The sequence below is a fragment of the Hemiscyllium ocellatum genome, chromosome 21, assembly GCF_020745735.1.
Source record: "Hemiscyllium ocellatum isolate sHemOce1 chromosome 21, sHemOce1.pat.X.cur, whole genome shotgun sequence".
Classification (NCBI taxonomy): Eukaryota; Metazoa; Chordata; class Chondrichthyes; order Orectolobiformes; family Hemiscylliidae; genus Hemiscyllium; species Hemiscyllium ocellatum.
In genome coordinates, this window is record NC_083421.1 from 45,730,923 (window position 1) to 45,752,682 (window position 21,760).

General features: G+C 42.3%; 1 protein-coding gene across 1 annotated transcript in view; it reads right to left on the reverse strand.

The window, feature by feature from the left end:
- Positions 1 to 21,760, reverse strand: part of scai (suppressor of cancer cell invasion) — a 181,238-nt gene that overhangs the window by 1,430 nt on the left and 158,048 nt on the right. Inside the window, exons 13-15 of the mRNA XM_060841078.1 lie at positions 14,864 to 14,936; positions 14,040 to 14,213; positions 1,618 to 1,718 (exon numbers count right to left, since the gene is read on the reverse strand). Coding sequence (XP_060697061.1) covers positions 1,618 to 1,718; positions 14,040 to 14,213; positions 14,864 to 14,936 — 348 coding nt within the window. The remainder of the gene's footprint in view (positions 1 to 1,617; positions 1,719 to 14,039; positions 14,214 to 14,863; positions 14,937 to 21,760) is intronic.

The following is a 21,760-nucleotide window of genomic DNA, read 5'->3' on the forward strand; positions in this document are numbered from 1 at the left end:
AACAAAAGGTCCCATTCCCTTCACTGATTTAAGGAAAAGTATGTTGTTGACATCAGATCCTTTTTCTTCTTTCAACATTCGGCCTTACCCAAATGAGATGAACAGCTACAAAGTAGGGCTGGCAATGATCGAGCAGTCGGGTTTTTTTTCCTCACCCACCTAGCTAACTGCTGCACAATATGTAACATAAAGGGAAGCACCTAAGAAAATGCATAAAACTCAATACTTTGTGTTATATGAGGAATCTGGAATAGGTAAATACAAAATACCTAGTAAAACACTAGACAAGTATTTTATTACTCCTGTTATTCTGTCAAAGATTGCAGTGGTAAATCCAGAATTATGCACCTGCTTGTTCACCACCTCCCAAACCAGAATTTAAAACATTAAGGTAGACATTGGAGTTCTTTCTTCGACCTGGCATTTTATATACTCTTCCCACAGCTTAGCCTTGCAACGTTGACAGACAAAATTCAGATTATGTAAATCGCTGTCAAGTACCTGTTCTGTCCTGTGTAATCCTAAATTCCCTGTCATTTGCTACTTGAATTCCAAATCTATTTCTACTCTGACTTCTTGATCATCAGCATTTTACTTGATTTTAGTGAAACTCAATGCAAACTTTAGGAACAGCATTATATTTTTCAGGGTTGTTGGCTTTCACACTGATTTCAGTAACCCTAGGCTTAATTCAGTTCCCCCCCCATCCCCCACCAAAAAAAAATGATGATGATTTGGGATTGATCTGGCAGCACTGTTTGTGGGGATGGATAAAAGGAATAGATTTGTTTTGGGGACCCTATACCAGGAGCTTTTACTGCCAGTTAGCCTGCACCATTTTTGATTACTTGTTTTGATTTCTCTGAACTACTGGTGTCTATTTGCCAATGTTGCCTTTTTACCTGCTTCTCCACCCACCTCCTCCTCACCAGCTATTCCAACTTCCAAAGAGTATCAGTATTTCTTTACTTGATTTCTCTCATGAAGCCTTCTATTGCCTTGTGCCAATGTCAATTCCGTCATTTAACCAAGTCTTGTTTCCAGATACGTACTGTGAAGATGATTTAGTTTATTTCCTGTATAAGATGTGCTTTCCCTCCTCTTCCCTTTTTTATGTTCCTTTCAAATACTGTTTATCAGCAAAACCTTCAAGGATCCACACAAAATGTTTACTGGTCTGTTTTCTCCTTAGACTCTGCTTGCTCTACTGAGCATTTCCAGCATTTTCTGCATTTGTTTCAGCTATCCAACATCTGCAGTTCTTTTGCTTTCTGTACCTGATAACATATATAACCTTGATCAAATCTACACCAAAATCAAAAACAGCCTCCTCCTCATAAGAGATCCTTTGTAGTTCTTGATTTAGTCAAGAACTCTGAAAATTACCAACTCATGCTGGGTGTGATTCCATTGATTTGGTATACTTTTCACATCTACCCTGTCATCATTACTTTTATAAAGAACATCAGAGCAATTCCTGATTCTGCTTTATGATTCATAGAAAACTGAAAACTATCCAGCAGGGAGATGGTATACATTTTACTGAGTCAAAACTAAAGACTTGTATGTTATTTACTGCTGTACTGCTGATGTAAATGAAAAAGGTGAGAATCTTACCCTAAACATTTTGTGAAGTCTCATGGTTGCAGAGCAGAGAACAAACCGGGTCAACAATAATCGAAGAAAATCATCACCAAAAAACTGAAGGAATGCTTGATCTGTCAACACACAAAAAAAGGAAGAGGAATTTACTTCAAATGCCACATTCAAAACAATTGGTGCCAGTCAGTTGTTCAACATATTGCAGATATTATTAATCTAATTACAAACGTACTTTGTTTCATGGTCAATGTGTCTGCCTTTTTTTTATTGAGGTTTTCCAAGGCCTGCCTTTGTACACCAAAGGTTTATAATTGTTTTTTGTGGAGTCTTACTCAAACTCAGTTGATAATGACATAGCAAGGGAAACAATACATCTGGGAGCGGAATAAAGTAACTATGTTCTTATCCAATTAGACTAAAGGATTCAAAAATTAACAGTACAAGGATAGGGTAAAGTTGAATGGGTGAATTTAATGTCAAAATAGGTGCAGAGAGCGCAAAAAGGACTGAAAAATTGAGGCATGATTAAAATGAAGCAAAAACAAAAAGCCTCACTTAAGGAATGTAATTCCACCTTTATTAATTTTCAGTACCAAAGTTCGTTTATATTTATCAGAGAAGAATGAGAAGTAATCTCATTGAAACATTTGGGATCAGAATGGGTTTGACCAGGCAGATACCAAGCCATTCTCTCCCCTGGCTAGAGAAGTTAGAACAAGGGGGCACAATTTTAGGATTAATTCTGATTGGAGGGTTCATACAACAGACTGCAAATTTTTGAAATTTAAGGCTGGCATACGATACAAGAACTAGGCGGGGCAAGTGATAGCCTGAGATCAGCCATGATCATTATGAATGACGGAGCATGCTCAAAGGGCTGGTGGTCATCTCCCGATGCCATATTCTTAATGTTCCCCAGACTACCTTTGAACTGAGAGACAAAGTGACTGAGGCTATATAACTGTCTATTTGATTATCAGCTGCTTAGTCATAATTTTGCTTTGGATGTTGCATTATAGTAAGCACATAACTATTGTAAATCATTGAAAAGATTTGGAGCTGCCAAATACTTAGAACATTGAACATTACAGCACAGTTTGGACCCTTCGGCCGTTAATATTGCGCCGACCTGCGAAACCAATCTGAAGCTCATCAAACCTACGTTATTTCATTATTATCCATATGTTTTTCCAATAACATTTAAATGCCCTTAATGTTGATGAGTCTACTACTGCTACAGGCAGGGCATTTCACAACCTTTCTACTTTGAGTAAAGAACCTACCTCTGACATCTACCACCCCTCAATTTAAAGCTATCTCCCCTCGTGCTACCCATCACCAGAGGAAAAAGGCTCTCACTGTCCACCCTATCTAATCCTCCGATCATCTTCCACAATGGAAACAGCATTCCACTTCCCAATAGTCTAGTAATGCAATAAAATGATATTTCTAGTTTCAATGAAAGTGAGTTTGGTTTGAACATTGATCAAAAAAAGACCCAGGGGACTGCTCATAGGTAAGAAACAGGTGCTTTTCATTGGAAAAAATACTAAGCAAGTTCAACTAAAATGATCTCTAAACTTCAGTAAAAAACCAAGATGATGCTACCAGGCTGAGTTACCTATGAGGTACCTGAGTTACTTACATATGCATAGAGATTGAAGCCAAGGAGAAATTTTACCAGAAAATAGCTAAATCAATTTGGGCATGTTACATGGAATGGTTCTCTCTGCGAGGCCTAACAAGTTATCTAACATCATCTTCCCAAAGGTGCCTCATTATCTACACAATACATCGCTATGGAACTCTACTTGTATTCTCCCACTCGTCATAGGCAAAGTACATTCCTCTGCCAGCATATCCCAGCATTCTTGGCACAGCACAAACTTTGAAGTCCTGCCGTATATCCAATCACACACTAGCAGTGTGGTGGTGCACTTCATTGAGCATTTGAAGGGCAATCACAAATTAACACTTTTCAGGAAGCACTGATTGCATTCATTGCACATTCGTACAACCATTGCTACTTAAGAACCAAGACACACAGATTACCTGTCCTTAGCCTCTTTAAGGCTAATCCTGTCTAAGTGAGTGCTACTTTTTCCCCAAAGCCCATTATTGGCCAGTGTCTTCACATTGAACAAAGAACAATGTGTGACTATCACATACAGGAAAGGTTTCAAATAGTTCAACATGCTCATTTTTGTTCAATAACAGCAAAAGTGAACAGCAGCTACATTTGCCTCTGGGAACAGAAAAGGACTGCTTGCTTTGTGAGCATCAACAAATTTACAATCAAAGGTGTGATCATTACACACAGTTCTTGTCTACTAGAATAAGGTGTCAATTAAGTCCTATCTGATTTCTACTGTTTAACCCTGCTACATTCTCTCATGCAGAGGGTGATGTCCTTGTCTTCCTTCTGAGAAAACTGCTGCCGCTCTCCCAGCTTCAGCATCCAACACATTTCCTCTTTCTCTGGTCCAGTTGTTCAGAGCATAGCACACAAGGTTAATACCATTCTATTTGAGTGCACTGCAAGGACACTCCAAACTGATCTGAGCATCAGAATCCCTTCAGGAGACATATCACGTGCTCTATTAACGCGCTGATCGAAGAATGGGACAGCAATGTAGTTCTTCCTCAGTCAGGGGAGTGTTTCGTGGGTTCAGTAGCCATGTATGCAGAAGGCAGCCATGGTCTCCTAGTAACTATCTTTGTAAGGCAAATGGCCCTTGATATGAACTGGCAGCATGAGAGTTCTCAAGGATCTACGAACCATAGTATCTCCAGGGTACTTGGTGCAGACGTCCAAGATGCGATACCATTGATTACAGATGGCTTGCATGGCTTAATGGGAAGATGCCCTTTTCTTTTCATGAACTCTGCTGCTTTAAGTGGTGCTGCCAAAGCAATGGCCGTACAGTCTACTACACTCTGAACCTGGCTAAGCCATTTATCCAGGAAGTCCGCTGCCCAGGCTGCAACATTGACCTAGTCACAGGGAAACAAGATGAAGCAATGTGATTGGTTACAAAATACAGTCATAGCCGTGATACACTTGTGGATGGATGGCTGAGCGATCTCGCACATCTCCTCGGTGGTTCCTTGTAAGCAAACAGTTGCATAAAATTTTAGCACAGCTATTACCTTAACATTCACCCTCAGGATTGGATGGCCACCTATTCTGTGTCACAATGTCCCAAAACATCCTCAGCTTGTGAGGACACAGTGTCTTCCTCACCTAGAGGAAATGGCATTGAAGATGATAGACTTTAATCATCCAATGAATCCTGAGGGGACCTTCAGCTGTGCCATCTTCATGTGGAAAATATTCAGCATATGTTGGTAGTTGCTGCTGGTTCTGTGCTGACTGGCAGCATTCCCTCTCAGCTGTGTCGCCTTGCAGTCAGAGGTCATGTGCACACAATACATACACCAATGAATTAATGCCAATGCATTAACTTCTGGTTCCAGAAGTCACTTCTGCCCCAGAGATTAGGGGAAAAACACAGCTTGCTAGCATATCTGTTCCTCCTCCATTTCTCTGCACTTTCATTGCATTACAGTGACAGCTATTATAACTGTATTGTGATCGGATCCATCAGAACACTTCACACCCATGTGAGGAATGCAAGAAAAAGAATAGGTCTTTAGAATTGTGAACAGTCAGAATTTGCACCATCCACAAATGAAAGGTTAGGCATAGTTCTCTGTACAGAGGGACATGGAGAACTCCAGCAAGGAGGCCCATAGAATTCCTCTAAATCAAACTTTGACATAGGCATCTTATTCCAATGACTGTAGTCAATTCATATTGCAAAAGACATTAGGAGACTATAAATATTGAATGAGTGCTGAGATCTTCTTCTCCAGCCCGACATTACTCAGGAAAGGCATAATTGCATACAGGTGCATATTAGCCAATGTGTACAGTTCAATATGAGAGAGAATGAATTCCCTACCTCTATGCAGCTTGTGAGGATGTGCATTATATCTTTGTGCTATGTGACTGCAAAGTGCCACATTGAAGATTGAGAGTACCACAGCTTCACAGAGATTACTATCTTCAATCTGCAATGACTGGTCAAGATAGCTTGTGACCACCATTTGCAGTCCTCACAGTTGAAGAGTTGAGAGAGAAAAAAAAGGAAGAAGAAAGAAGGAAGGAAGGAAGGAAGGAGGAAGAAAGAAAAAAAGGAGAAAAAAAAAGGAATGAAGGAAGGAAGAAGAAAAAAGGGAAGGAAGGAGAGAAAAAAAGGAAGGAGAATAAAAAGGAAGGAAGGAAGGAAGAAAGAAGAAAAAAAGGAAGGAAGGAGGAAAAAAAAGGAAGGGAAGGAAGAAGAAAAAAAAAGGAAGGGAAGGGAAGGGAGGAAGAAACAGAGGCCGATTCAAGCTCCCTGACAGCAGTGAACCTGCGCAGTTACTGCCTTTGCTGCTTGAATTTATGTATGCGTCTGGAAAAATTAACAGTGAAATTTATAACTGATCTTGGAAGAGCCTGTTTGGGAGAGGTCACAGCACAGAAACAAATAAATGAATAGTTTTAAATGTGGCCTTACAGTAAGTCTGCAGTAGTGAGTAGAGTGGGTTCTTTCTTGATTATATGTTTATTGAGATATATCTCTTGATTAAACTTGAAAACATAAGCCATAAGTATTAAATTAGCCTGGAACAATGTTTTGTAAAGGAATAAGACAGAGGAATAAGACCTAATTTCTGGGTCTGTAGATTGAAAGAAGCAAAATGGGTTTTAGTAGAGTGATATACACTTCTTGCCAGATGTAGGAGTTTAGGGAGAGTTTACGTGTTACTGAGGATTAAATGCCATTGGTTGCGAATCCTATGACGTTGAATGAATCAGTTGGAGACACAGTTAGAGGCAATGAGGAATTTACAAGAGCAAGGGGGTGTGATGGATGGTAATTATAGGAAGGGAGAAAAGTTGCAGGTACAGTCACATAGATGGATTAACTCCAGGAAAGCTCAGAGGTAGGCAAGTAGTGCAGGAGTCTTCTGTGGCTATTACCATTTCAAACAGATATGCTGTTTTGGAAAATGTAGGGGGTGATGGATTCTCAGGGGAATGTAGCATGAAAAGCTAAGTTTCTAGAATCGAGACTGGCTCTAACATAATGTGGGGTACGTTGGGTTCCAACAGATCAATGGTGTTGGGGACTCTCTAGTCTGAGATACATATCGACAGTTCTGTGGCCAGCAGCGAAAAATCAGAATGGTGTGTTGCTTCCCTGGTGCCAGGATCAAGGATGTCTCAGAGAGGGTTCTCCAGGTAGAGAGGGGCCAGCAGGAGGTCATTGTACACATTGGAAACATTGGACATAGGAAGGGAAAAGGATGACAATATGAAGGGAGAATATAGAGGATTGGCAGGAATTTAAAAAGGAGGTCCTTGAGAGTAATAATGTCTAGATTACTCCTGGTGCTGCGAGCTAGCGAGGGTAGAATACGAAGATTGAGCAGATGAATGCATGGCTGAGCAGCTGGTGTATGGGAGAAGGATTCACATTTTTGGGTCACTGGAATCTCTTCCAGTAGAAGTTACCTGTACAAGGAGGACAGATTGCACCTGAATTGGAAGGGGACTAATATATCGGCAGGGAGAGTTTCTAGAGCTGTTCGGGAGGATTTAAACTATTAAGGTGGAGGGTGGGGGTGAGACCCAGGGAGACTGTGAGGAAAGGGATCAATCTGAGACTGGTACAGTTGAGAAAAGAAGTGAGTCAAACAATCAGGGTAGGCAGGGACAGAGCCTGAGAACAAGGTAGGACTGATAAACTAAACTGCATTTATTTCAATGCAAGAGTCCTAACAGGGAAGGTAGAAGAACTGAGGCATGGTTAGGAATGTGGGACTGGGATATCATAGCAATTACAGAAATGTGGCTCAGGGATGGACAGAACACAAATGCTACTGGAAGGATAAAAGGGAGGCAAGACAGGAGGGGAAGTCGCGTTTTTGATAAGGGATAGCATTACAGCTGTACTGAGGGAGGATATTCCCGGAAATGCATCCAGAGAAGTTATTTCAGTTGAACTGAGAAATAAGAAAGGGATGATTACCTTATTGGGATTGTATTATAGACCCCCTAATAGTCTATTGTAGGGGATTTTAACTTACTAAACATAGACTGGGACTGCCATAGTGTTAACGGTTTAGATGGAGAGGAATTTGTTAAGTGTGTACAAGAACATTTTCTGATTCAGAGTGTGGATGTACCTACTAGAGAAGGTGCAGAACTTGACCTATTCTTGGGAAATAAGGCAAGGCAGGTGACTGAGGTGTCAGTGGGGAAGCACTTTGGGGCCAGTGATCATAATTCTAATAGTTTTAAAACAGTGATGGAAAAGGATACACCAGATCTAAAATTGATCTAAATTGGAGGAAGGCTAATTTTGACGGTATTAGGCAAGAACTTTCAAAAGCTGACTGGGGGCAGATGTTCACAGGTAAAGGGATGGCTGGAAAATGGGAAGCCTTCAGAAAAGAGATAACGAGAATCCAGAGAAAGTATATTCCTGTTAGGGTGAAAGGAAAGGCTGGTAGTACATGGAATGCTGGGTGTGTGGGTGGCACGGTGGCACAGTGGTTAGCACTGCTGCCTCACAGCGCCTGTAGACCCGGGTTCAATTCCCGACTCAGGCGACTGACTGTGTGGAGTTTGCACGTTCTCCCCGTGTCTGCGTGGGTTTCCTCCGGGTGCTCCGGTTTCCTCCCACAGTCACAAAAGATGTGCGGGTCAGGTGAATTGGCCAAGCTAAATTGCCCGTAGTGTTAGGTAAGGGGTAAATGTAGGGGTATGGGTGGGTTGCGCTTCGGCGGGTCGGTGTGGACTTGTTGGGCCGAAGGGCCTGTTTCCACACTGTAAGTCTAATCAAATTGAGGGTTTATTTAAGAAAAAGAAGGAAGCATATCAGGTACAGACAGGACAGATTGAGTGAATTCTTATTCAAGTATAGAGGCAGTAGAAGTATACTTGAGAGAAATCAGGAGGGGAAAAAGGAGACATGTGATAGCTTTGGCAAATAAAGGTAAAGAAAATCCAAATGGTTTTTACAAATACATTAAGGACAAAGGATAACTAGGGAGAGCCATGGGAGGTAGGGGAGATACTGAATGGGTATTTTGCATCAATGTTTACTGTGGAAAAGGACATGGAAGATATAGAATGTAGGGAAATAGATAGTGACATCTTGAAAAATGCCATATTACAGAGGAGGAAGTGCTGGATGTCATGAAATGCATAAAAGTGGATAAATCCCCCGGACCTGATCAGGCGTACCCAAGAACTCTGGGAAGCTAGAGAAGTGATTGCTGGGCCTCTTGCTGAGATATTTGTATCATCGATAGTCACAGGTGAGGTCCTGATAGACTGGAGGTTGGCTAACGTGGTGCCACTGTTTAAGAAAGGTGGTAAGGACAAGCCAGAGAAGTATAGACCGGTGAGTCTGATATCAGTGGTGGGCAAGTTGTTAGATGGAATCCTGAGGGACAGGATATACATGTATTTGGAAAGACAAGGACTGATTATGGATAGTCAACATAGCTTTGTGCGTGGGAAATCATGTCTCACAAAATTGATTGAGTTTTTTGAAGAGGTCACAAAGAGGATTGATGAGGGCAGAGCGGTAGACATGATCTATATGGACTTCGACAAGGTTCCCCATGGGAGACTGGTTAACAACATTAGATCACATGGAATACAGGGAGAACTAGCCATTTGAATACAGAACTGGCTCATAAGGTAGAAGACAGGGGATAGTGGTGGGGGGGTTGTTTTTCAGACTGGAGGCCTGTGACCAGTGGAGTGCCACAAGGATCGGTGCTGCATCCACTACTATTCATCACTTATATAAATGATTTGGATGTAAGCAAAGAGGTATAATTAATTAGTTTGTAGATGAGGTATATTGGAGGTATACTGGACAGTGAAGGAGGCTACTGGATATTGATCAGATGGGCCAATGGGCTGAGGAGTGGCAGATGGAGTTTAATGTAGATAAATGCGAGGTGCTGCGTTTTGGGAAATGTCATTTAATGGTAAGGTCCTAGGGAGTATTGCTGAACAAAGAGACTTTGGAGTACAGGTTCATAGCTCCTTGAAACTGGAGTCACAGGGAGAAGGATAGTGAAGAAGGAGTTTGACAAATAAAGGAAAGCATACCAGAGTACTGAGTACAAGAGTTGGGAGGTCATGTTGCAGCTGTATAGGACATTAGTTAGGCCACTTTTGGAATAGTGCATGTAATTCTGGTCTCCTTCCAATCCAAATGATGTTGTGAAACTTGAAAGGGTTCAGAAAAGATTTACAAGGATATTGCCAGGGTTGGAGGATTTGAGCTATAGGGAGTGGTGAACAGGTTGGGGCTGTTTTCCCTGGAGCATCGGAGGCTGAGGGGTGACCTTATAGAGGTTTATAAAACCATGAGGAGCACGGGTAGGATAAATAGACAAAGACTTTTCCCTGGGGTGGGGGGAGTCCAGAACTAGAGGGCATAAGTTTAGAGTGAGAGGGGAAAGATATAAAAGAGACCCAAGGGGCTACGTTTTCACACAGAGGGTGATACATGTATGGAATGAGCTGCCAAAGGAAATGGTGGAGGCTAGTAAATTGCAACATTTAAAAGGCATTTGGATGGGTATATGAATAGGAAGGGTTTGGAGGGATATGGGCCGGGTGCTGGCAGGTGGGGCGAGATTGGGTTGGGATATCTGGTCAGCATGGACAAGTTGGACCGAAGGGTCTGCTTCTGTGCTGTACAACTCTATGACTATGACTCTATAAACCAGTTACTGTGAGTAAAGAAGCAAAAATTACAACCAACAATGAGGTGACATGGTGCAGGTGATAAAATTGTAAGATAGGAATGCCAGAAGTCACGCTACAATGCATCGCAATAGTGTTAAAAAATGTGCACATTGTTCACAATCAACCAACTTCATTTTTGTGTGTCTTGATTGAACTTCATCATAGGAGTTGGAAGTTAACAACTTCCCAGAGAACCACTGGTCCATAAACAGCTGTCCAAACATTGGTCCAGAAACAAACCATTACTGATCAACCAGTCAAGGATAATCAGTAGAACATATCACTGGTTTCCTTGACTCTGACTAACCCCAACAGAAGAGAGAATCAATTGAGATGACAAGTTGGCAAAAGAGAGCTGCCTAATACCATGAACATGCAGTAAGCCTGAGATTTCTCAGAACGGGTAGAAATGTTCAGTCCTCTGTCTTGTAAAACAGCAGTCAATGCCAGTGACAAATACTGAGAGAGCAGCAATCTTTTATTTGACAGAGTCTGAAAAAATTCAAGTCACCAGTCAGGCAATCACAATAGGAACCTCACACCATCCAGCTTGATCACTAACTCGAGGAAATAAGCCACATGTAACTCCATTGGAGCCAGATCAACAGACTTGGTTCCAAGACAAAGTCAAAAAATGAAGAAACTGCTTGGTATAAGCATTCAAGATTCCACAAAAAGAGACTACATAATCAAGTTAGAAAATGTTACCTGACCTAGAAATTCAGGCTACTACAAAGAAGAAAGTACACTTTTCTTTAAATAAAAATATCGTTAAGGAAAGAAAGATGATTAAGGGTCCTCCATTTAAGACAATGGACTGACTATAAAGCATGAGGTCATCCAGCAAAGATATCATTCACATCAAAATAGAGGTCAACAGTCCTCAATACAAATAAGAGACCTACCATTCTTCTCAGTCTGAAGATAATACATTCTGAGAAAAGTACTAACTATCCAGACCACCCATATTTAAGTAGTCAGATACTTGAAGGGGAGAAGTAGTGGTAAATGCAAAATAGTACTACAGAGGATTAACGATGGAGAAAAAAGTTTGGAAGGAAAGTTAATGGTTCTGAAGGAATTAATCATCACAGTACATCGGCTCCACCCATTCTGTTGATGTCACATAGCCTGTAGATGAAGACAATGAACTCTAGCTTTTGGAAGGAACAGATGTACCTGTACCCCTAATCTCCAAAGAATCATGTCTGACCAGATGTAATTATACTTATTGCTATTATGCAATAAATCTTCATTATCTTCGGGCAGTATCTGTTCTGTAGACACTCTGTGATATTGTATCCTCTACTACTAATCACTGGATAGCTTAAGGCCTAAGGCAAAGCAAAGATAAAAGTGAACTATTGACAGTGAACCACCTCAAACAATCCTTACCCAGTATTACATACCAGCTGTAGTGGTAAATATCTCCAAGTGTCAACAGTGGTCAACTGGGAAAACAGCACCATGAAATGGTAACATTCTTTCTTTATTCAAAAATAGCTGCAACTCACTTTTAAAGTATTTCCAATATTTTGATTCAGAGTTCTAAATAGCTTTGTTTTAACAAAATAAAAATATTTTTCACCATTAATAAATAATGTAATGAACTTGGTTTGGTCGAGCCAACAGCATAAGATAATCCAACAAGTTGATACCTCCACATAGATGGTCAATGCTGCTCCACGAATAAATGTTTCAGCAGCACCTAACTTGCTGCTATAAGCTGTGAAACAGGAAAATCCAATTGGTTATCCTGGAGAACTGATTTATTGTGGTTTGTGGGATAAAGGTGGAAACTCCAACATACGTGTGTGTAGCTGGTCAACAGGAGATCAAACACTCAAGCACCTAAAACCCAGATGAGATTTCAAACTCTGGAACAGAAGAACAGCTCATTCTTCAGAGAAACAAACATGTGCAGGGATAAATTCTTATAGCCAGTTACAGGCATTAAAATTATTAATTTTATCGACAAATGTAGTTTCTTGTCCTGCACTCCATCTAATCCCAACCACAAACAATCACATAAATTGGCCCGTTGTTGTGCAGAGACTGCTGAGGCTAAGAAGGCAGCCAATGACTCCCTTTTTGGTGTTTTATAAATGGCAATATAAACAGACTCACCAGAATCACATATCACGTGAAGAAGTTCTACATACACATGAGTCTTGTCATGTACATCATTTTTGCCAGTTCATAATTGTCTCACAATCCCAAGGTGCAGAAGCAAAATTGTAATAACAGGACTCTCAGTGCTGAGCACTTCACAATAACTCCAGTTGAATGATATGTTATGTGGTGTTGCTGCAGAATGACCAAACTAAACAAGAGGTCTGAATAAAAAGAACTGAAAACTCCCCTCCTGATTTGTTTGAAAAATGGTTCAATAGCTAACATAACTGAATGTTATATGTTCTAGTGGAATCATGTCAAAAGCATTAGTCAGAATACTTTGGAAGGAAAGAAAGGGAATAGGGATAACTCTAGGAATTACAGACCAGTCAGTCTTACATCTGTGGTGAGCAAATTATTCAAAAGGAATCTGAGAGATCATAGATTGATTAGAGATTGTCAGCATGGCTTTGTGAGGGGCAGATAATGTATCACAAAGCTGATTGAATTCTTTGAGGATGTGACAAAAGTGTGAAACGATTCATTTTGGAAGATTGAATTTGAAAGCAGAATACAGGTTTAAAGGAAGGATTCTTGGCAGTATGGAGGAACAGAGGGATCATGGTATCTATGTCCATAGATCCCTCAAAGTTATCACCCAGGTTGATCGGGTTGTTAAGAAGGGCGTGTTGGCTTTCATTAGCTGGGGGATTGAGTTTAAGAGCCATGAAGTTTTGCTGCAGCTCTACAAAGCCCTGGTCAGACCACACGTGGAAGACTGTGTTCAGTTCTGGTGGCCTCATTGTCAGAAAGATTTGGAAGCTTGCGAGAGGGCACAGAGGAGATTTACCAGAATGCTGCCTGGACTTTACAGAACTGTATATGATGATGGTGAGAGGTGTTGAATGAGACTTTGCCTTTGGCGGAATTGTCTACCCCATGGCGGGGCGGGGCGGGGGGGGGGGGGGGGGGTGGAGGAGTAACGGCATAATTTTAACAAATTGGAGGAAAGTTCTACACACTGTTCTATGTTCTGAAAGTGAAAGTGAAGAATTAATTTTACATTAAATTCTGAAGAGTAGAGAGCTTGATTGATCAGAGCATACAGTATTCTTATTGATACGAAGTTAGATTAGATTAGATTCCCTACAGTGAGGAAACAGGCCCTTCGGCCCAACCAAGCCACACCAACCCTCCGAAGAGTAACTCACCCAGACCCACTTCCCTCTGACTAATGCACCTAACACTATGGGCAATTTAGCATGGCCAATTCACCTGGCCTGCACATCTTTGGATTGTGGGAGGAAACTAGAGCACCCGGAGGAAACCCACGCAGACACGGGGAGAATGTGCAAACTCCACACAGACAGTCACCTGAGGCTGGAATCGGACCTGGGACCCTGGTGCTGTGAGGCTGCAGTGCTAACCACTGAGCCCCTGTGCCGTCCCATTGCTCATGCATTCATTTCTTCATATGATTGGGATCATAACTTACCCACAGTCCGTGATTTAGTCAGCAGGTGAGCTATATCCCTGTATATCTTATGGAGATATTCCTGACATTTATCCCACATTCCTTTTCTCATACTTGTGAGTCGACACATAAACAGAAATGCCATCAGAGGATTGTACAGAAAGAGGGTGAAAAGGCTTCCACGTTGAGTTTGATCTGTAAAGAGAGTCACACAATTTATGATGATTTTGAGAAGGACAATGCTTTCAACAAAAGTTCTTGTGAATTCTTAACTCAAATGTAAAATAAAAGCAATATCTTTGACTCAAAATACTTGCAAATTGTTGTGATTAAGATCCCATGATTCTCTGCTTTAAAAGTTAAATTAGTTTTATTATAATTGCAAATTTACCAAGAAGTGCACCCAATATGTGTAATTCAAAGTTGAATTACACAGCAACAATTTTCGGGCAGAAGACTTCAAAAGCTCACCTACAATATCTCACGGGTATATTTCTGATAATCTTGAATCCCATTGTTAACAAGCACCTTTCTGAATTCCACAACTGAGGCTTATTGTTCCACCAGAACTGTTACAAATCTGTTATACATATTTATCATTTTACAATGGAATGAAATTGTTTCAATTTTTTTCATTTCATATATCAAAATCACATATTAGTCACTGAATCACTTCAAAATCCACATTATAATACAGTTCACATTACTACATAATTACACTGCATCCCAGGATAATAGAAAAAATAATAATTGTATTGCATTTCACAACTTCCAACTAACTGGAATAGTGAGAGACATAATCATTAATTAATGTTGTCCAATCACATACGTACATACAGACATACCTTGTAAACCTTTGGGATATGCTGTTGGAGAAAGCAAGCAGACTAGAGGTTGGCCAAATAAGTTGACAAAGTTCTGCAAAGAAAAAAAACAATTTTTAATAAATAATACAGCACAGAAATGAAGATTAATATATTAAACAAGGAAAGCATCGTGATAAATGTGTTATAAACACTAATACTTATTTTCACTGTTGCCGTTTATTGTTTACAGCTTCTCGTGTGAATTACTTCTATTGCACAAATCAGAATTTGGAACTTGAAATGTTGCAAAATGTCATATCCCTGCCTTTGACAAAAATGTTTTAATCAATTAATAACTTTGATATTTAAACAAAAGTTCATATAATATGCCAGTATCTGTAAATAAAATGGATGCTGATATCACAGCTTACCAATCCACAATCAATTTGAAATATGAATAGATACGTCAGTCCAGATCACGTAGATGGATTAACAATGAGGCACATACACAGTTTAAATGTAGAAATGTAAATGCAACCCTATCTCAAGTTTCCCTGCATAAAGAAACCTCACAATGAGACCTGGCATTTAGACGTTTGCAATGCCATGAAATTGTGGTACTTTGTCACTAAACACCAACAATGATGGTTTGTCTGAATTATTAACAATATAGGAAATTTTAGGCGACTTCTACTGCCTTCCAAAGGTACACAAAGCCAACACACCGGGACGTCCCATCGTGTCGGGCAATGGGACCTTATGTGAGAATCTCTCTGGCTATGTGGAAGGCATTTTGAAACCTATTGTACAGGGGATCTCCAGCTTCTGTCGCGACACTATGGATTTCTTACAGAAACTCAGCACCCACGGACCAGTCGAACCGGGAACATTCCTCGTCACAATGGATGTTTCCGCACTCTACACCAGCATCTCTCACAAGGATGGCATCGCGGCAATAGCCTCAGTACTCAATGCCAACAACTGCCAGTCTCTAAACACATCCTACAACTCATCTGCTTTATCCTTGATCATAACAACCAATTCTTCATCCAGACACTCGGAACAGCCATGGGGACCAAATTTGCACCCTAATATGCCAACATTTTTATGCACAGGTTCGAACAAGATTGCTTCTCTATGCAGGATCTCCAACCAACATTGTACACCAGGTACAATGATGACATTTTCTTCCTCTGGACTATGGCGAGGAGGCACTGATAAAACTACACAGTGACATCAACAAGTTTCATCCCACCATAAAACTCACCATGGACTACTCTCGACTGTCTGTCTCATTCTTGGACACGTGCGTCTCCACCAAGGACGGACACCTCAGCACCACACTCTACCGCAAACCCACGGACAACCTCAATGCTACACCTCGAGCTCCCACCCAAAACATATTAAAACAGCCATTCCCTATGGACAAGCCCTACGCAGACACCGGATCTGCTCAGATGAGGAGGAACGTGACGGACACCTGGAAGTACTCAAGGATGCCCTCACAAGAACTGTGTAAGATGCTCAACTCATCGACCTCCAGTTCCAACATGCCACAGCAAGGAACCGTAATGACCTCCTCAGGAGACAGACACGTGTTGCAACTGACAGGGTACCCTTCGTTGTTCAGTACTTCCCAGGGGCTGAAAAATTACGCCATGTTCTTCGTGACCTGCAACACATTATCAATGAGGATGAGCACCTCACCAAGACCTTCCCCACACCTCCACTACTTGCCTTTAAACAACCACCAAAACTCAAACAGATCATTGTTCATAGCAAACTGCCTGGCCCTCAGGACAACTCCATACAACCCTGTCACGGTGGACACTGCAAGACGTGTCAGATTGTGGACATAGATACCACTATTATGTGTGGGAACACCTCCGACCTTGTACATGGCAGGTACTCGTGTGACTCAGCCAATGTTGTCTATCTTATACATTGCAGGCAAGGATGCCCGGAGGCATGGTACATTGGGGAAACTGAACAAAGGCTACGACAACTGATGAATGGGCACCGTACAACAATCAACAGACAGGAGGGTTCCCTCCCAGTTGGGGAACACTTCAGTAGTCCAGGACATTCAGCCTCGGACCTTCGGGTGACCATCCTCCAAGGTGGACTTCGGGACAGGCAGCAGAGGAAAGTGGCCGAGCAGAGGCTGATAGCTAAGTTCGGTACCCATAGGGAGGGCCTCAACTGGGACCTTGGGTTCATGTCACATTACAGTTGATCATCATAGCACTACACACACACACCCCCACACACACGGACACAGGTACACACAGACGCGCACACAGACACCCACACACACACCCCCACACTCACACATGCACCCCCTCACAGACTTAAGAGACTCAGCACACACACACCCCCCAACACAGACTTAAGACACTCAGCACGCACGTACACACACACACACACACACAAACTCTCTTATCTCACTTTTAGATTAGAATCAATCTAAACATCAGGTCATAGACAGAGAACACAGGGGGCTAAAACCTTCAACATATTGTCTAGCTATCACCATAGTTAACAGCTAACCTGAGAATGCAACTTTAAAAAAAAGGGTTTGTGATTTACACATGAAAGAAGTAAAACTAGCACTGTATTCTAACAGATGAAAGGCTTAACAGACAATCAATTTTTCAATGTATAATTTCAGTTACATCATACTGCAAATTTTTGCTATAAATTCTGTGTTACGATCAAGCCCTTCACAATCACCTGATGAAGGAGTGCTGCTCCAAAAGCTAGTGTGCTTCTAATTAAACCTGTTGGACCCTAACCTGGTGTTGTGTGATTTTTAATTAAGGAAATTTTAAGTATCCTCTCACTTGCACTGAGAAAGGTAGAAGCTTTCCTGTGATGCATGTTTGTTCAGGACCAACTCCCCTAACTGAACTTTGTATCGGTATTCCTGCTCCCATTTTACCCTCCTCTTTCCTCTCCCCACTACCACTGAAGGTCCAGGAATATCAGGTTTAACCTGGTGTAGAGTCTTCTCCCCATCGGCAACTCTGCTGGAGCTATCCCTTAAGTTGCTGGAGGGGTGGTCCTATAATCGAACAGGACAGTTTGATCTTGAGTGAAACTGTAGACTGTTTCTTTAATCTTGCTTTCAGCATTTGGACTACTCTTATCACCAGACCACTGAATGACAGATGGTATGGAGCTGTCTGAACAGACCAAATACCATTTGACTTTGGAAATACTCGAAACCCCTGCTGGTAAATGACGTCCCATTGCCTGTGACCAATACTTCTGGGAGTCTATGTAACATGATCAATGCTCATAGCTTTTCAATCGTCATTCCGCAGTTTGCCAAATGAATTCTGTGCACATCCAAGCATTTTGAATGGGTGCCCACAATGACCAAGAACATTTAGCCCATGAAATAACTAGCATAGTCAACATGTAACAGAGTACAAGGTTTACCTAGCCATGCCCACAAACGTTGGAACATTTGCAAAGGTAATTTTTGTCCTTGTTGGCACTCTGGGCACTACCCCACCAATACAGCTATATCGCCAGGCAATTCTGGCCACCAGACATAACTTCTTGCCAATCTGTTCATTTTGGAAACCCCTGGATAACCCCAGCCACTATCTGGTGGCAATCTTTAGTTAGGATAATCATTCTTGCTCCCCATAGTAATATGCCATCCTCTGTGGTGATCTAGTCTTGCCAGGTCCGGAAAGGTTTCAATTCTGATTGTGACGTCCTTTTTGCTTCCCCCATCACCACCAGCTGTTTTAGTTTTGTCAGGACACAGGATCTTTTTGTGTCCACTGTTGGATAATGTCAGCAGTGACTGGAAGGGTGTACAGAAAGTTTAAAACCAGAATAGTCTCTTGCAGGGAGGCACCACTGGTGGTGTATTAGTTATTGAGAGGTGGCTTAAGACATCAACACTTGCCACTTGGCCTTCTGGATCGTGTTCTAAATTGTAATTGTACGCACTCAGAATAAAAGCCCACCACTGAATTCTACCAGAAGCTACTGGTGGCACAGCCTTGTCTGCTTTAAGTAGCTCTACTAGGGGTTATGGTCCATTTCTATAACAAATTTATGTCTGTAAAAGGTATTAGTGGAACATTCCCACACCAAAGATGACCGCCAAACCTTTCTTCTCTTATCTAGATGTATTTACATTCGGCATCAGCCAAAGTCCAGGAAGTATTCACTATAGGCCGTTCTTCTCGTTGGGGCAAGCACTTTGAATGACGACAGCTGCTTTTTCACTAACCTAAAGGCTATTTCTTGCTATATGACCATTTCCAAGGCTGACTGTGACCAATTCAAAGGCTGACCCTTTTTCAATAGCAGGTGTAGCAATGGAAGCCAGGTTAAATTTTCCATAATAACCCACCAACACAAAGAAAGACCCAAGTTCCAGTTCAGATGTGGGAGCCAGAGCAGTTTCGATCACCCTCACTTTATCTTCAACAAGTGTAGTCCAGTCTGGTCAACTCTGCAGCCAAAACAGGTCACTTGGGGTGTTAGGAACACACATTTTTCCCTTCCAAGGCATACGCCCACCTGGAAGAAACATTCTAACACTGTATCCAACTTCACCAGGTGCCCTTTATTAGTCTTCCTGGTTATTAGCACATCATCCAAATAAATGGGAACCTGGGTAGACCTTGTAAAATGTTTTCCATGTTTGCTGGAAAAGAGCACAGGCCGATGATAGGCCAAATGACAGTCTTGTATACTGGTACAAACCCCTATGGGTATTAATTGTGGAATACTTCTGGGACCCCTCATCTAGTTACAATTGCAGGAATGCATGGCTTATATCCAGTTTCACAAAGGACAGCTCCCCTGCTTCCGCCAGTTTTTCGTATGAGTTCTCTGCGTGAGGAATTGGGTATTTATCCAGTTGTGAGAAACAGTTGACCATTTATTTAAAATGCCCACAAAGGTGAACTGAGCTGTCAGGCTTCACAAATCGGTATGGCGAGTGCTGCCCATTTCACAAAATGGACTGGTTTGACGATTCCTTCACTTTCCGGCCTCGTGATTTCTACTTCTACTTGTTCCCGTAAAGCAAATAGCACTGCAGAATTGTGAAATTGCTTTCTGGTCAACATGTATAGTCACCTTGGCTTCTTTTCCCAATTCCTCCAACTCTACTGCATCTGCTCCCATGAGGAGCAATTCCACTCCAGAACATCCTAAATGGCTTCCTACTTCAAGGACCATAATTTCCTCTCCCATGTGGTCAACAATGCCCTCCAGCGCATCTCCCCGACTTCCCGCACCTCCGTTCTTGAACCACACTTCTCCAACGGCAACAAGTGTGGAACACTCCTGGTCCTCACCTTCCATCCTACTAATCTCAAGATACAATGCATCATCCTTCACCATTTCCACAACCTAGAGTCAGACCACAATACTAGAGATACATTTCCCTCCCCTACCCCTTTTAGCATTCCGCAGTGACCTCTGTAACTACCTCATTAAGTCCACGCCCTCCCACCAATCCAACTTCCACTCCCGGCACCTTTGCTTACCACCGTACACCTGCACCACACTTCCCTTCTGACCTCTGCCCAAGGCCTCAAAGGATCCTTCCACATTCGGCAGAGATTTTCCTGCACATCCAAACACCTTATCTACTGTGTCCATTGTTCTCATTGTGGTCTCCTGTTTGGGGAGGAAGTACGCCAACTTGTGGAACGTTTCAGAGAACATCTCCAGGACATACACACCAAACAACCCCACCGCCCTCTGGCCGACCACTTCAACATCCCCTCTCACTCCACCAAGGACATGCAAGTCCTGGGCATCCCCCACTGCCAAGTGCTAGCCACCCAACGACTAGAGGAAGCACACCTCATCTTCTGCCTTGAGACCCTCCACCCACACAGAATCAATGTCGATTTCACCAGTTTCTTCAACTCCCCTCCCTCCACCTTATCCAAGACCCAACTCTCTTAACTCGGCACTGCTCTTTTTAACTGTCTGACCTGTCCATCTTCCTTCTCGCCTACACACTCCACACTGTGCTTTGACCTATCACCATCACACCCAACCTTACACATTCCAGCTACCTTCTCCCCAGCCTCAACCACAACCCCTCCCATTTACCTCTCAGCCCCCTTGCTCCCCTCCTCCACATTCCTGATGAAGAGCTTATGCTCGAAACATCAACCCTCCTGGTCCTCGGATGCTGCCTGACCTGCTGTGTTTTCCCAGCACCACACTTTTGACAACCACATTTGGCAGACCTCCCAAAGTGTGCACTCTCCCAGATACTGCCCTATAAGTTCTCTTACTCAAGTCAGGCTTCATAGGATTCCTTTGCTGTCTCAAGTCCGCATACCAGCAGCAACGACAACGACAACGACAAAGAACATTTTTGCCACTTGGCCAGGGCTCGGCTATGTTTTGGGGTTTTGGTGGGGGGTGAACCAGGTTCCCTCTGCTCAGGATATGTCCTGCGTGAGACTTTGCATTTGCCTACACTCAAGTGCTGTTCCCCAAGCTCAGTTGGGCAGGTGAGGGTGTCCATTTCCATTGGGATGGCCTGTAGCTCACATGCTCCGCTTGCCGCATTTTTTAATGACAAAGCCAGTTATAGTATCTGTTGAAGTCAAGTTGGACTTCAGCTAGTAGGTTCTCTTGCATGGTTACATCATTAATCCCACATACCACATGGTGTCTCAGCATCTCATTCAGGATTAACCCAAAATCACATGCCATTGTTTTACCCTTGCCAAAAATCCTGATACTGATTCCCCTGGATCTCAAACAACTGAATACAACTGATAGTGCCTCAGAATTAGATTAGATTACTTACAGTGTGGAAACAGGCCCTTTGGCCCAACAAGTCCACCCATACCTCTACATTTACCCCTTACCTAACACTACGGGCAATTTAGCATGGCCAATTCACCTGACCCACACATCTTTGGACTATGG